The sequence below is a fragment of the Vigna radiata genome, chromosome 8 (genome assembly GCF_000741045.1).
Source record: "Vigna radiata var. radiata cultivar VC1973A chromosome 8, Vradiata_ver6, whole genome shotgun sequence".
NCBI lineage: Eukaryota > Viridiplantae > Streptophyta > Magnoliopsida > Fabales > Fabaceae > Vigna > Vigna radiata.
In genome coordinates, this window is record NC_028358.1 from 44,512,761 (window position 1) to 44,530,605 (window position 17,845).

At 32.6% G+C, this 17,845-nt stretch overlaps 3 protein-coding genes across 9 annotated transcripts in view; 2 read left to right on the plus strand and 1 right to left on the minus strand.

The window, feature by feature from the left end:
• Positions 1-2,284: 2,284 nt before the first annotated feature.
• LOC106770925 (WAT1-related protein At4g01440) lies at positions 2,285-5,409 on the plus strand. The gene is made up of 3 exons (XM_022784843.1): positions 2,285-4,080; positions 4,753-4,869; positions 4,942-5,409. The coding sequence occupies exons 1-3, from the start codon at positions 3,737-3,739 to the stop codon at positions 5,378-5,380; spliced, it is 900 nt and encodes a 299-aa protein (XP_022640564.1). The 5' UTR covers positions 2,285-3,736; the 3' UTR covers positions 5,381-5,409.
• A 5-nt stretch (positions 5,410-5,414) lies between these two features.
• Positions 5,415-10,351, minus strand: LOC106770924 (pentatricopeptide repeat-containing protein At5g08305). Of its 6 annotated transcripts, XR_002669508.1 has the most exons (4): positions 10,197-10,351; positions 7,191-9,163; positions 5,847-5,970; positions 5,730-5,743 (listed from the first exon to the last, which is right to left on the minus strand). XR_002669508.1 is itself a non-coding variant. In XM_022785801.1 (3 exons), the coding sequence occupies exon 2, from the start codon at positions 8,981-8,983 to the stop codon at positions 7,331-7,333; it is 1,653 nt and encodes a 550-aa protein (XP_022641522.1). In that variant the 5' UTR covers positions 8,984-9,163; positions 10,197-10,351; the 3' UTR covers positions 5,415-5,799; positions 7,322-7,330. The 6 variants fall into 6 exon arrangements, 2 of the variants coding, with proteins under 2 accessions (XP_022641522.1, XP_022641521.1); XM_022785801.1 differs by lacking the exon at positions 5,847-5,970 and having other exon boundaries at positions 5,415-5,799; positions 7,322-9,163; XM_022785800.1 differs by having other exon boundaries at positions 5,415-5,970; positions 7,322-9,163.
• Positions 10,352-13,237: 2,886 nt separating this feature from the next.
• The window catches only part of LOC106770926 (E3 ubiquitin ligase BIG BROTHER-related), a 5,650-nt gene continuing 1,042 nt past the window's right edge, over positions 13,238-17,845 (plus strand). The window contains exons 1-6 of one of the 2 annotated variants that reach the window (XM_022785802.1): positions 13,238-13,633; positions 14,321-14,675; positions 14,759-14,862; positions 17,295-17,336; positions 17,432-17,553; positions 17,635-17,743. In XM_022785802.1, coding sequence (XP_022641523.1) covers positions 13,340-13,633; positions 14,321-14,675; positions 14,759-14,862; positions 17,295-17,336; positions 17,432-17,553; positions 17,635-17,743 — 1,026 coding nt within the window. In that variant the 5' untranslated portion in view covers positions 13,238-13,339. The remainder of the gene's footprint in view (positions 13,634-14,320; positions 14,676-14,758; positions 14,863-17,294; positions 17,337-17,431; positions 17,554-17,634; positions 17,744-17,845) is intronic. The other variant, XM_014656780.2, reaches the window with a different exon arrangement.

Below are 17,845 nucleotides of genomic sequence, written 5' to 3' on the forward strand. Positions count from 1 at the left end.
TGACTCAATATGAATGAGAGTACATGAAGAACTTTAGTTGTTAGTAAATTACGTATTTTATAAATTCATACGTTTGATTTTTGAAAATATCACTAACTTGCTATTTTTTTATTGTTTGTCTGTGTTTCTCTTTTTTCTATGGTTGCATTCGTAAGTAAGGGATAATGTAGTAGGAGAGTTGAAAGCAATAAAAATATTGAAGGTATTCTTAGAATAGAATGATTATAATTTTTGTTTTATATAAATTCTCAGAGTTAATAAGTGATTTAATTATATTTTAAAAGTATTAACTTGGGTTTTCTCATATGGAAGACCCTGAATACATGTTACATACTTATGTTGTTTTATACTTTTTTTATAAAGAAAGCAAATACATTACGTATATATGTGTATTCACTTACTTTTTTTATGATGATAAAACTATTATTATTATTTATTATTATAAAATTAACTATAAACAACTTCTATAATTTTATTGTAAATAGGTTTTTATAAAAATATCGAAATATATTAAAACTGGTAAGTCAATTTTAATACGGGTCCATAATAAGTACGGTAAAAACTTGATTTAAAGTATTTGTCAAAATTTTTGTATGATATATTTACATGTTATTCTATTATTGGTTCAAAACTATTCTACAATCAATAATAATTATCATAAATATCACCATGAACCAATCACAAAATGACACCTAGATGATATTCAAATGTTGTAAAAAAATATTATCTAAATATCATTATTCATTCAACTATATAAAAACAAATGATGTACACTGTAAGACCAATTTATATTTTTCGAAAATAAATATTTATAATATCTACGAAAAGTAAGATGGTTTTAACTAAAAGAAAAGGAAACTCGTCGATTGACATAAATGTTATCTTAGAAACATATGCAAATAATACAACAAGATTATTGAGTTCAATAAAAGAAGCTCTTAAGAGATAAATGCTTAAGAACAAGTTAATATTGTCAAGTTACTTTAAATTAAATACGTGACAAGTGTTTCCTATAAAGAATTACTGAACAGGATGGTGAATATAAAATAATATAAAAAGAGTGTATATATGGCTTTCGTTTTTAGGGTTGAGTTATTTTTTTAAGAAGTGTAATATTTGTATATAGCAGCTATTTGTTAAAAAATTAAAATGAAAAGTATAGATAGTGTGATGATTAAAAATATAATGAAATATTAATTGGTAATTTTAATTAAAACAAATCAGATACGTTTGAAGATGATAATACATAAAAAAATGTTAAACTTTCACAAGTATTGGGATTGGGCCTGGATCTAGTTGGAGGCCCATTGAATTAACAGTATAGAAACGGGTTATTTGACCCGCTCGAACGGAGATTGAAGTCGGGTACAAAACGTGTGATTATAAAGGGAATAGACGTGGAAATCCCACGTTTTCATCACGGCAACAGAATCATCGCGACCCTCAGAGATCAGTCTCTCCCGAGAATTTGAATTTCTCAGATCTATTCGACGTCGTTGCAGATCTATCAACGATCATGGCTGGTTTCAGCGGTGATGAAACGGCACCGTTTTTCGGCTTCCTCGGAGCCGCAGCTGCCCTCGTGTTCTCCTGTAATCCACTCTCTTCATTTCCCCCATTCACTTCGATTAGATCCGTGTTTACGGTTTCATTACTTAAATAATTCTTTTTAATCCAGAAATACCCTTTAGATTGGGCTTTATGTTGGGCCGGGTTGAGAGGTTAAGAAACCTGTGGTGTCTTCTTTGGTTGCTCCCTCTGCATCTAATTTTCAAACACTACAAGAAATAATGAAATTATATATGGATTTAAGTCCGTATATAAATCAGATATTATATACGAAAATTATATACAGATATCAGAAAAAATATTATATACAAATATTATATACGGATTTTTATATACGAAAAAAATCTGTATATAATATCCGTATATAAAGGTCGTGTGTGGTGGCCAAAAAATTATCCAAGGATATATCCCAAACAAAATTTTAAGGTTTAATATCTCAATAGGTCCCTATTTTCGTTAAGAATCTCAAATAGGTCCCTTTCTTTTTCGCGTCTCAATCAAGTTCTTATTTTTTTAAAATTGAATCAAATAGGGTCTTTCCATCAAATTGAGATGACGCCGTTAAGAAGGGTATGTTGACCGTGTAGTTTTTTATTATGTGACATTGAAAATGTGACTGAATTATATTTTTTAATTTTTAAATTAAAAAATGAAGTATATTTTTGTATATTTCATTTTTCAATTCAAGAATAAAAAAATACAATTCAGTCACGTTTTTAATGCCACGTAATAAAAAAATTACATTGTCAGCATACCCTTTCTAATGGCGTCATCTCAATTTGACGGAAAAGTCCTATTTGATTCAATTTTACAAAAATAAGGACTCAATTGAGACGTCGAAAAAGAAAGGGACCTATTTAAAATTTTGTACGAAAATAGAGACCTATTAAGACATTAAACCAAATTTTAACTATCTTTAAAAGAATACTTTATAAAATACAGGAAATAAAATAATTTTAATTCGAAAACAAAAGATTATATATGAGTATAATAAATTGAAAACAAGAGTGGATGTAGGAGTGAATGAAATAACACAAAGCATCTATTCTTTGTTCATTTGATCAAAACCACTGCATTGTGAACTGTTTTGGTGGAAACGTGCTATTATGTTCCTTCATTTTCATGATGAAATGTCAATTCCTACATCTAGGAAATATCCGACTTCAGAATTTTCTTCTTTGTTCTTTTCGAAAAGCAAGTCACATTATGTTTTCACTGAATTCCAATATTTTCCTCCCACCAAATTGTTACCGAGATGTAATTGTGCTAAAGACTGTAGAAAAATAGTATTTTCAGAATATTAAGCTCCAAGAGGTCTACCATTATAATTTAGCTATGGTGTGACGAAACTATACTATAATACAATACAAATAACTGAACATGGGAATCAATTCACATAATGTTATTTTAACTTTCTCATGGTCTTGAATTCTATATGTTTAGTTAAATTAAATAATCACAAAAAGCTTTATTTTTCACAGTGATTCTACTTGACTTGAATAAGAATGTCTTTAATAAATGATATATTGATCTATGAAAGCAAAAAAATACACCACAAACCTCTTTTCACATTCTGCAATTTGCATCCCAGTAAGACAGCATCTTACACCTTTCTGTTATCTTTCTTTTCCCATGATCTGACATCTTGTTTTTGTCTGCAATAAGACAGATAAATATAATAAGTAACACGTGAAGAAAATCAGAAAAATAGATTACCAGTAACCAAAAGAAATTGGAGGCAGTGTCATATCTGTCTTAACTTTCTAATGTTGCTTACAAGTTACACCACCAGTGAAATTCTAATGCAACCATTCATTCACTAGGATAATAAGGTGACGGTTCAAAGGGCGGTACCATATGTTGGATTATACTTATTCAGAAGATAAGAAACTTATTCTGATGTCAATTGATGTACATAAACAACATGTGATCTAATTTATTACTGATCTTAGCAGCAGAAAATTGTAGGAAAAGGATTGTGAAAAGAATCAACATGTAAAATGTGGCAATTTGACTGGAAAGAAGATTGATGTGATAAATCTGATATGTTCCTCATTTTCCCAGAATAAGGTGAGTCAATGACAAAGAACGAATATCTCATCCGTTACGTGTAAATTTCCACCATTAGAAATTGAAAACAAGTAAATAATAAAGTCTGGAACACTGAATGAGGAATGTTGATGTGGTGAGGAATATATCATCATGTTTGTTCCCCTTGTTCTGGGAGGCTGTTGAATTCCTCTATAGATTGGAGAAAACAGCCGTCATCCCACCATTCTTCAAAAACTTTACAAACAACAAAGTACAACAAATAAATTTCATGATGTTGACGCATTCCCGTGAACTGTGCAAGCCAGTCTCCATCATGATTCTAGTTAACTTGGCTCTGGCTTTTGTCAATTTGCTCCTGAAGAAGGTTCTTAATGAAGGAATGGATTACATGTCCATTATAACATATCGACAGGCAATTTCGTTTATCTTCATGGCACCTATTGCCTGCATCTATGAAAGGCAAGAACAAATTCATTTCTCGTAATAATTCTACTTAGAGGAGAAAAAAAAAAGTTATTGTTGAATTCTTCATTCTCTGTCACCTTAAACACGTCTTTGGTTAACATTGACGACCTTGTTTATTTTAGTGACACAACGTTTCTTGTAGAACTACCTAAATTTTGCAAATGACAGGAAAAGCCAGTTTTTTTTCTGTTTACAGGAAACACAAAGTGGAAGTTCGCATAATATTTCTCCTTTTCCTGAGTGCCCTACTCGGGTAAGTAATATTGTAAATAAACATATGCTTTGGGTTCTGTATTTATGTTGTCTAATTAAATAGTAACATAACAAGTGCTAACTAAATGGTAACGTAATAAGTGCTTAGTAACTAGCAAAATCTCAAAATATTTTGAAGAGTAATATTATCATGACATATTTTTATATTCATTTCACATAAAATATAAAGATAAAATAGTCATAAAAATGTAAACTTGTGTTTTTTTTTAAATTAAAAAAGAGAATAAAAAGTAAAACGGGACATTACCAAATGAATGTAAAAAATTTAGGTGTGTCAAATAATCGTTTTTCTATCTTGAAACACTATCCTTCTATCCAAAACCTCACTTTTAAAACAAACTGTAACAAACATCACAATGTTTGTGATTTGAATACCTTGTTAATGCTTTTCAGAGTAACAGTTCCACAAAACCTATTCCTTCTTGGACTTGATTATACGTCAGCTACGTTCTCGTGTGCGTTCCTCAACACGGTGCCTGTATTTACGTTCATTATGGCAGTGCCATTTGGGTAAGTTAAAACAAAAGAATATTTTATGATTGTGGAACACAACAACAGTAATTTTGATCCTTGGGCTTGAAAATTTTCAAGGATAGAGAAGGTGAATGTGCAAAGCAAGGGAGGCAAAGCTAAAGTCATGGGAACTTTTGTGTGCATTGGTGGAGTCTTGTTGTTGGTCCTTTATAAAGGAATGCCCCTTTTCAAGCCACAATCTCAATACATAGCTGACAAAATTACAAGTGTACCTTCAACTGCCAAGTTAGAAACGTGGATTATAGGTTCAATAATTCTGACTGTAGGCTGCCTCCTGTGGTCTTCATGGTTCATCATACAAGCAAAGATTAGCAAAAAATATCCATGTCAATACTCTTGCACAGCTATTTTGTCACTCTTCGCTGCCATTCAATCAGCAATATTAACTCTGATCATCAAGGGAAATAATGCTTCGTGGATTCTCAAAGGAAAGCTAGAAATAATAAGTATTATATATGCTGTAAGTACATTCTTCGTAATATCATGATCATTTTAAATTATTTTTAAGTAGCCTGTTTCTTTGCAAATTCTAACTTCAAATTGAAACATTGGTTTTTATTTCAAGTAGAACTAAGCAATCCTAATTGCTTGTCCAAGCCTTTAACATTCAAATTTGTGTGAGTTTAGGGACTGGTAGGGTCGGGCTTGTGCTATGTGGCAATGTCATGGTGTGTCAAACAAAGTGGTCCAGTTTTCACCGCCGCTTTTACCCCCCTTATACAGATATTTGTGGCCATCCTTGATTTCTCTGTACTAAAGGAAGAAATTTATCTGGGGAGGTTGATTTCTTATCTCATTCTTTTGTGATTTCCGCCCTTTCTACTTTCCGTTGCACCTGATGTATCTCTGTCTGCAATAAACAGTGTTGTAGGATCTGCATTGGTCATTGCTGGTATGTATATTCTTCTGTGGGGAAAAAGCAAAGAGCAAGGACAAGATGTTCAGAAGGATACGCAAACAAATCAAGATGTAGAACGTCAATAGCTATGTCATCAATGACAATGAATAACTTGATGCTAATGCGTCCTCTAATCTCCGCGGGACACGAGTTCTCTAAAAGCAGATGCATTTGAGACTCTACAAAACAACAGATAAAAAGTTTAGTTTGAGGATGAATATTTTGTCTATTATTCAAGTCAGTAGTAGACTCTAACCTATGCGCAAATCACTGAATGCTTAATCTTGAAGTTTTATCCAAATATATATTCTATATGGATTTATACATGCGAAGCAAGAGTTCCAACTTCGTATGGAGAGATGGAACAGCATCCACTCATCAATATCTGGACTATTACAGCCAAAAAGTTCACTTTCAACTAATCACCACCACACGTTCAAAAAGTAAACCTTCTTAATAATAAACACCTTGATTTTGTTTCCTTGTAGAAACAAAATATCAGCAAGCAAACATCTGAACATGGAACATCAAGTTCATTTCAGACAAGAATACTTAACATAAATTGTTGCAATCATGATGGAAACCCAGGCTAGGTTTGCTTGGACACGAGGATAATTTCACTCAAATTTCACAAAAAGAACTTTTGGTTAACTCTTGGTTGGATCTTGGATAGATTTTGAAAAGATTCTTGAATAAATGGTGATATTGATTTTGCCAAAGCTATGAAAAGAAAATATTCAAGATTATAATTCACGAAAATGTTAGAAAATATAATTGTTTTATTTATTTTCTGAGATAAGCAAGTACAGTGATTTGCAACTTGAGACTCAACTTTTATAATAAGGTTAAAGAGAAAAATTCTCTACTTTCTTCAACAATGAACTTTGAATCACACATATGAGTCACTCACCATGAGATAAACAAATACACGCACGCACACTAAGACGAAATATCTTTTTGTCCAATCAAGGGTGGCTATGAGAAACAATTATATTCCTAAGATAGCTAGCTTATTCCTATCTCCAAACAAAGATGCTCAAATTCAAGCTAGGCTAAAACAATATGAGAACACAATTAATATTCCCTTTTAGGACCACGTTAAATCACATAGCCAACTCCAATAAGATCAATTTCACTTTAACTTTAGCTGAGAATGTACCTGCAATGGTACCGAAATGTCACACCAAAAAAGGAAATGCAGCACACAAAGAAAGAAATACATCTAATGATGCAGTTTTTTCCCACTCATTAACTGGTAATTAGAGTTCAAAATTTACACTTAGCAAGTTGTACTTACATATTAGATGGATTTATTTTCCTTTCTTTTTTTTTTGGATTAAAAAAATGGCGTTCCTCAATTTTAAGGCGAGAAAAATCTCCCAACTCCAAGAACACTTACAGATGACTTCAGGTGAGTGACGGCATTTTGCTAAACCCATAAATTTAGAGGACTTCTCATTTTGCTAAAAAACACTGAGCATTTGAGATAATTCTTCCAAAAAAAAGTAAATAGCTACAAACTTTTAATACCGTCTACTGCTAAAAAGATAACCAAGTCAATAAGTCATCTCCCATTGATGTATCCTTCAGCGACTTTTCCTTGTCTTTGTACCAACTACGTTTCATTTGACGGACAACAAAATTTAGCATACAATAAGTTTCCTCTGAGTCAGGATGCGCTTTATCGTGAGCAATGAATCTGTGAAGGACTCCAGATATTTCAACAAAACTAAACCCGGGTGATTTTTTCACCCCTCTTCTATCCATAGCTTCTCTCATGCTTCTTGCATCATCCCAGCGTTTGTCCACAGCGTAAACATTAGATAAGCCAATATATCTACCATCATGATTTGGTTCTAGCTCAATAAGCTTCTTGCCTACTGTTTCTGCAAGAGTTAAATTTCTGTGGTTGATACACCCACTAAGCAGGGCACCTAACATGGCAGCTGTTGGCTCTATGGGCATTCGACAAATAAATTGGTATGCCGTGGTTAATTGATTTGCACGTGCCAACACATCTACCATGCAAGCATAGTGCTCGATTGTAGGCGTCATGCCACATTTATTAAGATTCTCAAAGAAGTGCCATGCTTCCTTAACTAAACCTCCATGGGCACAAGCAGCCAACAAGCACAAGTACGTGACCTCATCAGGCTGGATACCAACCGTTTGCATTTCCTTAAACAATTTAAGGGATTCTTCAACTAACCCATGTGTCGCAAGACCTCCAATCATTGCATTCCAAATCAACACATCAGTTTGACTCTTAGAGACCCTACGGAATACAAGCAAAGCCTCCTCTATTGCCCCACATTTGGCGTACATGTCCACAAGAGAAGTCTGCAAGACCAATGTCAGTGGCAATCCACAGTCCACTATGTGCTTGTGTATCATTTTTCCCTTCTCTAAAGCACCCAGGTGTGCACAAGCACATGATACACTCACCATGGTAACTTCATTGGCTTCAGGCCCAGCAGCCCGCATCTTTTCAAAGATATACATAGCTTCGCTATATTCCCCAGCCTTAACATAACCGTTGATCAAAGAGCTCCATGACCGAACATCCTTCTCTAACATAGAGTCAAAAGCTTTCTGAGCCGTAACCATTTCTCCACAATTAGCATAACCATCCAACATGGAATTCCATGAAACCAGATTTTTTCCCTGTATACTGTCAAATACCTTTTGAGCCCACATAATATTCCCGCAAGAAGCATACATGTGAATCAAAGAATTCTGAATAAATCTGTCAGACTCATGCCCAGTTTGTATAATATGAGCATGCACAGATACTCCAATTTCCTGGTTTAAAAGGCGGGCTGATGCCTTCACAAGAAATGGGTATGTAAAGTAGTCCGGTGCAACCCCAAGTCGCAGCATCTTTAGAAAAATAGACAGGGAATTAACTGGAATTTTGCTATTTGAGTAGCCTCTTATGATTGTATTCCAGTTAAAAATTGTTGGACTGGAAAGCTGAGAGAAAACCCTGTAGGAATAGTTAATGTCGCCTGAACTGGATAGAGCAGAAAAACAAAGAATTTTGGATATAAATGGGTCATCTTGAGATAAGCCGAAGGAGATCACAACAGCATGAAGTTGCTTCAGTTCAAGCATTGATTTGCATTTTTCAATGAGGCTAAGTAGATTTTGGTTTAAATTTGTAATTTTACATGACCATGACACACCAGGCATTTACCGATATATAGTGGAAAACCTGAAGATCTAATGCTTCAAGATTTATGTATGATCAAAGCAAGGGTGAGCCCAGGCAACACTGTTAAGAGACAGAATATAATGGTTAGGCTTCAATAGGTCCTCCTGGTGCTCTGAATATAATTAACGAAGTGAGCCATTAATGAATGAGAACGATCTCTGTAAACATGAATCAAATTAACACAAAACGGAAGCACTCAGTCTTATGCCAAACAAAATAAAAGGTAACAGACTATTTGAACAATAGGTCCTCCTGTTGTTCTGAATATAATTAACAAAGTGAGCCATCAATGAATGAGAACGATCTCTGTAAACATGAATCATATTAACACAAAACGGAAGCACTAAGTCTTATTCCTAACTAAAAAAAAAGGTAACAGACTATTTGAACAAATGAGAAAATAAAGGAAAACGACTTCTTTTATTGTTTATTTTAATAAAGATATTCCAATCCTGAAACCTTCCAGTACAGCACCACAAAACTTAAAGAATAACCCAGTATCGTGTTTCTTGACTTCAAAGTCCTTCCACCAATAATTTAGACACCGTTTTTCAAAAAGTAAAAAGAAAGAGTTTTCACAGCAAGACAAAGACTGAACCACGAGATTAAGAACAAAGCGTTAAACTTGAAAACAAGGATCGTAAACTATCCAGACCTTTAATCAAAGTTACATAACATGCTTCATCCTCGAATCAAAAGCAAGATGATGAAAAGTGACATTCTATAACTGACACCCAGTTAGCTAAACCTCTCAACTAAGCAGATGGATCATAATAAATTCAACTTAAAGTATAATCCAAACTTAATATAGCACACAACAATAGCATTCCCCTATGCGACTTCTTATCTTTATACGCTGCACTCTGTCGGGCAACAAAATTTAGAAACTGCAGTTCAAGTGAGTGAAAGTTAAAAATGTTCAGCATAGCAATGCATAATATGAATTCACTTTTAAAGCACTCCAATTTGTACAAAACTATTTATCCCCATCAAGGTGTTGTTTATGCAGTCAAGGTTCTTTCAGGCATTTTATCAAATAGTTAGCAGTCGGTAACAGTATATGCGATCCCAGAAGACAGCACAAAGACATTTGAAACTAACTCACTTCAATCATAAAATCAAGGTGAAAAAACCATGTTGTAAAATGTAGCGTAAATTAGAACAATATAGCTAAGTCCATGTGAATCATACCCATGAAAAGAAACGTATTGACGTTTATGAAGATTTTCTTCCACAACATGCCACGGTAATCTCTGCTCCTGTTCTTTTCGCGAAAATACTATTATATCGTATTTGCAATGCAATTTCATGAATTTATTCACTCACTCTATTTCTATCCAACTTCTCTCAGGTGCTTACTTAGAAGGAATGACAGTAGGAACAAATACATAAAAATTAATTTTATTTTCTTTTGTTTACTTAGAAGTAATGCCACTTAATTTAGATGTTAAATATTTTAATTTAGTTTGAATACATCTATTATATCTCAAGAGAATAAAAAACATTATAAATTTTAAATAATTTTAACTATTTCATGTATGTAAAATTATAATAACCTTCCACAAAAATTGTTAGCTCCATTATATTGTAAACTTAAATATTCTTCTACTAATTGTTATATAATAATAATAATATCAATTCAGAGATTAAAAAATCTGTAAAAAATTGACGTAATCAAGAGAGACGTAATATCATATAAAAAAATATATAAACAAGCCTAAATCTAAAGAGTTGCTTTGCCATTCTTTACTTAAAATAATAAAAATTATGTAAACACTTTGTAAGTAATTTGTAAATTATAGCTCATAATGGTTTTAGGCGAAAAAAATAGCTTAAATGATCGATAGACTTACTTACATTCTCTCCATAGTTTTATATTATTAATTAAACTATTTTCGCATAAATATTTAATAAAAACAATTATAGTTCAGCACACCAATTCTTCCATTTCTTCAGTAATTAAAAAAAAAACATTCTGATTCATTTATTGGCAACTTTAAGTTATTATCATCGGAATATTTAATAAGAACTTCTCAACACCAACAATGTTTTGACACTCAAAAAAAATAAAAATAAATATATATATATATATATATATATATATATATATATATATATATATATATATATATATATAATTTTTAACAATATTTTTATAAGAAATACCTTTATATTAATTTTTCTTCTTTTTTTTCATAAAATTCTTAATATTTATATTTCCAATTCCATAATCATAAAAAAGTCTAGAGTATACTTTTGAAAAAGATCAACTATCACAGTTTATTGTTAGATAAAAAAAATATTAATAAATTAATAAATCAAAGAAAAAAACACAAATAAACAAGAGTTTAATTTCCATTTGTCAGACAATCATAAGGATAATAGCAAAAACATAAACAAAAATTGTTGTAGAAATCAACAACTTATAACAGTAGCAGTAACAACTCACAACAAATTATCAAATAAACTAAATTGTTGAAATTTGTATGATTATGGATATTAACTTGTTTTTTAGTCTTTTTACATATGAATAACATGATTTTTGAAATATTTTAAAATATTGAATAGCACAATTCTCTTAAAAAAAATGTTTAATTTTTTTCAAATTCCAATTGAATATATTTTTTAGAATGTTTATTTAATTTTAGGTGAGGAAAATGTAGGGACCAATAATAGGGGTTATTTCACCAACCTATTTTAATCCGTTATTTGCTATTTGGAATCCATGATTTAGGATAGTCTACCAGTGGTTTAAAAATGCAGGATGAATTAATATGTCCTCTTGTCTAAGGACAATTTCAAATTAAAAAAACAAACTTTGGTTTTATTTCTTCTAAATATACTCTTGTCTCAACTTTTTTAATTTGAAATCGTTCAATTACATTTTGACACGTGTACAATGTCAAAATGGTGTCAACAAATGGTGTTAAAATATCATTTTCCACACACATATATATATATATATATATATATATATATATATATATTTATATATTGAGATTATTATCTGTTTGCTATATCTTGTATGTTTTGATATTTGTATTTATCGTTATTCGGTCAAATTATCTCTAATTTTATCTTTTTAAATCAAGAAAGTTATTTTATAAATTTATTTTAATTAATTTTTTAATTTGACCCTTTTTTCTAAAACTTAAAATAAAATAACCATTTAATAAAAAGAATATTTAAAAAACATTATTTATAATAAAATTGTCAAAATTATTTAAATTTATTTTAATAATTTTTATGATAATAATATTTTTATTTTAGTAAAAAAAATAACACGTAATGTATGTATTTTTACTAGTTTCTTTAAAATAAATTTAATGCCGAGCATGACTTATTTTTTTATGGTCGTTATCGAAATATTAACAGAATGTTTGAATGATACAATTTAAAATAATAACTGAAATTTGATTTTCTTAAGTAAAATGATTTATTTAAATAAAAATATTAAAAACAAAAATGAAAATTTGAAATTATTAATAAAATATTTCAAGTAATCAAAACAATAAATTTTAAAATTCATTAATAAACAAGAAACTTAAAATTTCAAGTAATCATAACAAAAATAATTTAATTATAAGTAATTTAAATATTATATATTTATATTTTTTATATTTTTTTCTCACAAAGGAGAGATGATCCATTCTTTTACTAAGTGGATGGCTCAAAATCTACTTACAAAAAAAATTAAGTTCAAAATAAGTTGAGTGATCCAGACTCCTAAAAATAAACAAAGTTATTTAAAATTAATAAAGAAAAAATTACAAATTAGTTACTATTTGTCAAACGTATAAAAATAACTGCTTCAGAAAAATGTTATTTGAAAATAAAATTATAATAATAGATATTCTTTCTGTTTTATGTTTCTGTTATCTCATATAAAAACAAATAATTTTTCAAAAACTAAAACAAACACGTTGTCTTCTCCCCCAAGTTATAAGTTACTGGGAAGAGGCACGAGGAGCCGTTGATCTTACGTGGGACCACAGTGATGGACGGTGATGCTGAATCGGAACGTCCAAGCTCGTGGAGCCCACAGCGTCTCCTTATTCCATCTTGTGGACCTTTTCAGTTTTGATTTTGAATATGATCTTTCTCTCTAACCACCAACCTTCATCTCATATTTATTTATTTATTTGTTTATTTTCGAATATATATATATATAACGTATAATAACAAGTTAATTAATAATTAATTATATAATCATATTTACATATATTCTCTTCGATTGATTCGATCCTCTTAATCTATCTGCGCCTGCTTCATCTCTAATTCCTCTCTCTTTCACCGTTTTCTTCTTCTTCTGCTTCTTCTTCTCTCGCATTCGCATGGAGAACGACACCGCCGCCGCCGCTAACAATAACACCGCCACTGCGAAAGTAGGTTCCGGAGGAGTGAAATCGAACAATCATAACCTAGAGGAAGAGCATTCCAATTTGAATGGCGAGGAGCACATGGCAGAGCAAGTGGAGGCGGAAGAGGAAGAAGATCGAGAAGCCGATGTAGGTGAAGGAGAACCAACTGGATCTGCGCCCAACCCTCGCCAACCTACGCGAACCCCTTTCACTAATCTCAGCCAGGTCGATGCTGACCTTGCTCTTGCTCGAACCCTCCAGGAGCAGGTTTCGCTCTTCTTCTTCTTCTTCTTCTTCTTCCTCTTCTCATTCTATTATATTCCTTTGTTTAGTTCTATACCTGTGGTTAGAAACGAAAATCAAGTGAACTATAAGCTTAGTAATCCAATTTTGACAGTGATTTACGAGTACCGAGTAATCAAAATGATTTTCTGTACCAGGATGCTTGATACTATTTAAACCCTATAGTATTACTGAAATTCTGTTTTACTTAAATTGTATTTAGGTTAATGTTTCGTTTTACTTAATAGCGCTTGCATGTCCCTGCTGCACTCTTTCACCCGTCTTTCACAAACAGCCATGTCTTCATGTCGTAAATCGGTGTCTGATTTGACGAGCTTTGCTGTTGAAGTCTAACAGCTATGATTCTCCCCCAAGCTGTTTCTTCTCTAATGATAGATGATCAAAGCCAAACTTCACATAAGAAGTTTTCGGGCTAACACTCGCGAACCCAACTAATTTTAATGTTGATCAAACCGTCCAGTTCCATGTAGAGATATGGAATGAATGTTGTTGTATGACGAATGTGATTTATTAAGTTGTTTTAATTAGGCTCCCTGCCTCCGTATGTGTGTAATACACTTATACGCCAATAAACTACTAACTACAGGGTTGGTTTTTTGCTTTTATTTTCACATTCTTCTTATTGATATTATGTTTTTAATTACTAAATAGGAAAGGGCATATATGATGCTGAGAATGAATAATGATGGAAGTGATTATGGTAGTTGGGAAGGTGAAAGCTATTTGCATGATGATGGAGATGATTTTGATGATCTGCATGATGGTACTGACGTGGATGAGGACGAGGATGATGATGACGAGGATGACGATGAAGATGATGATAACGAGGATTATGAAGATGAAGATGCATTTGATGTCCATGCTGGTGCTGGAGAACATGATAATCCCAGCATTGAATTTGACCCAGATGTTTTTTCAAGCGATGAAGCATATGCTAGAGCATTACAGGAAGCTGAAGAGAGGGAGATGGCAGCTAGATTGTTGGCTCTTGCTGGGATAAATGATCGTAAGTTTTCTTGGCTGACTGTATTTTATAGGTTTTTATTTTATTCGTTTTGAAATAAACACTAATTTCTTTTTCAAATACAGGGGAGGCAGAGGACGTAGAGGAACATGGTGCTAATTCTCAGGTAAATGTCTCTGTAGTTGTACGCTCACACGGAACCATGGACACAATACCAAACATTGAAAAGGTGTAAAACCTCTGTACTGTATAATTTGGGGCATATTCTATGGTTCCTTGGAATATAATACCTGTTGGTGGAAATTTGCTTTAGTTATGGACATAATTTAATCCTGTTTGAAAATTATCGTAACCCAGGGTGTACATTTTCTTTGAGGAAACTTTGGAGGTGTTTTTTGTTCTATCTACTATTGCATCACTTTTAGGGTAGACAACCAGCTACTCCCCTTCAACTGTTTGTGCATTCAGTATAAATATAGGTTTACAAGACTTAAACAGCTCAGACTTCTTCAATTTCAAATCTTTCATTTATTTTGTTAACAAAAATGAGCAAGCCTTGTCTAACTCAATAGAATTGGCCACGTATATAATGATGCCATTTGGCTTTACCAACTCCAAGTTTTCAATAAATCTATTTAGGGCATGGTTCTTTCATCTACTTTCTACCACTACACTCTAGAGAGCTTACTAAATTAAGAGTGTATGATTTGTTGTAATGTGTGTTTGGACACTCAATAAAGCATTGTCTCCGTATGTGTTTTTTGTGTGTGGAATCATAATCTCCCCCTTGGGTATTTTTTTTTAATTATTTCACACTTTTAGAGTAGAGATTCTTTTTTTCTTTTGGATGTTTTTTAGATTTTATCATTTCAGGGACATTTTCCCCTTATTCTTCAGTAAGATGTCCATTTGGATACTTTAGGAAGTGTTTTGAAGCAGTTTTTTCATTTTTAGAGGTTGGCGATTATTAGCACAGTCAACCTCTTCTGCTGCTGTCTTATGGTTAGCAATTCATTTATACCCATTGTTTATATCAGTACCGGATATCAATGTGGAGGGAGTGTTTGCCGCCAAAAGGTGCTGTAGCGGTATTGCATATAGCAGAGTGCCTGCTATTCTGACTATTATATTATAGATTTATACTAACACCCATATATTCAAAATTAAAAGTTATCCAAAATTAATCATATTCATTATTAAAAAAAAAAATAGTGGTGAGGGATTGAGTAGCAGAGCAGGTGGAAAAAAGGAGTGAGGCTTGCAACCTGCGTCTTGGGGGTGTGAACAGAGAATGAGCATTGGATTGGGTAGAGTGTGCAGTTGTGTAGTGAGGGTGTTGGAAAACATTGGAAATGATCGTAAATATCACTGGCAATCAATGAGATAGAGCTCATGGGGGTGGATGAGATGATTAGAGGCTTTCTTCAGTGAATAGTGAATGATTGGAAATGAAGGATGGCGAAAATGCTCCATGAAATGAGGTTTGTGGTGGCCTCAGGCTGTAACATGCTGTGATGGCATTAGTGCTGCATTCTATTGATAACTATGCCTTCCTACACCTGAACTTCATTTTCCAAAAAAAAAAAGGATGATGGAAAAGTTACCGGTGCTTGTAGTTAATGAACATTGCCAGAGTTCCTCCACTTTTACTTGGCTTGAGGAGAATCCCCCTATTAGCTCACCAAACATAGGTTGATTTGATTTGGCTAAATTCTTTCAAATACAAGCTTGACCTGTAATTTACTTTTGGAATAAATCTATTAACTTCAATTGTTCTCATCTATTTATCATTTATAGTGTATATTATTTTATTTGCACCAAGGGAAAACCTCGGCACAATGGTAATTTTGTCCCCAAATTCCAATTAGTAACCTAAAATGAACTAAAAGTCAGGTCAGATGGATGTGACTACGAAGTTTTAAGAAGTTGTGCAAAAGAACAGATCAACGTGTCGGAACTGACTGAGAATGTGCAAGTCAGTAATTTGAACAATGGTAGAAGTGTGAAGTCCCGGCTGTGTGTGGGTGGACCTAAAAGTGCAAAATTTGTGATGGATTATTTCCTAAATATTGCTTGTGTATGGAGCTAGAAGTAGATGCAGACATTCAATGATGGTCAGTTTTAGTGATTTTAAAACAGAAAGGTCTCCCTTTAGAGGATAGTAGTGACCGCCACTATTACATGCCAGTGCTGCTGTCATGGCCAAGACTATGTCGAAATTGCTCCGTTAATTTTAGATAGTGCCTGCTGTCAATAGCTTTAGCATGTTTTAATAGTAAAATGGTGATAACTTTGTTAACGAAAAAACCTATGTATTTATGGGCCAAAAACTTTGAGATAAAAGGTTAATCTTATTTCATTTACTTGCATGTCTGAGAAAAAGGAGACATTATTAGAAAATAAATACAAAAATTAAAATAAAGTTTAGGGGCGTATCAGTACTGTTGGACCAACAATTGGAACAATATCCTGCATTGTATGTCAGAATATCTTGTTCTGATTTGGCTTCTTCGTCTTGTTTATTATCACATGTTATTGTAATCACAATATCAGTTTGGCTGGATTGATTTGTTACTATTTTTGGAATGTAATATTAATCACACAACTCATGTATTTTTGTTAATTCTTTTAGTGCTTCCTGTTAATCATCTGTTTTTGTAGGATGCTTGGGAGGACGTTGACCCAGATGAACTTTCATACGAGGTAACTTTGATCTACATACCAAAGTTTGTATGATGCCGTCCACCCTCTTTGTCTCCTTGTGTCTCATGGTTGATAGAAAATTTCAATTATTTCAGGAATTACTGGCATTGGGTGAAGTAGTTGGAACTGAGAGCAGAGGTCTTTCAACCGATACTATTGCTGGTTTGCCTTCACTGAACTACAAGATTGGGAGTGATCAGCATGGAAGCAATGATTCGTATGTGCAAATTCTGTTACATGTAAACTTAACTTTGTTAATGCTATACCAGGATGCCTAATTGTTGTGATCCTGTTTCAGGTGCGTCATTTGCCGGGTGGACTTTGAGGATGGTGAGTCTTTAACACATCTTTCCTGCAAACATCTGTACCATCCTGAGTGTATCAACAATTGGTTGAAAATAAACAAGGTATGCTTCTGCCTTACCGTTTTCATCTATTTACATACATGAGGTCAATGTTCATCTTTTAATGTAGCTATTAGTTTCCAATTTCAACAAGCAAGTTCTAAT

Bases quoted from the DNA above. Each gene is read 5' to 3' on its own strand.
- LOC106770925 (XM_022784843.1), top strand. From the start codon at position 3,737: ATGAGGAATGTTGATGTGGTGAGGAATATATCATCATGTTTGTTCCCC. The intron at 4,081-4,752 runs GCAAGAACAAAT...AATGCTTTTCAG, and splicing joins ATTGCCTGCATCTATGAAAG to AGTAACAGTTCCACAAAACC. The intron at 4,870-4,941 runs GTAAGTTAAAAC...TTGGGCTTGAAA, and splicing joins ATTATGGCAGTGCCATTTGG to ATTTTCAAGGATAGAGAAGG.
- LOC106770924 (XM_022785801.1), bottom strand. From the start codon at position 8,983: ATGCCTGGTGTGTCATGGTCATGTAAAATTACAAATTTAAACCAAAAT.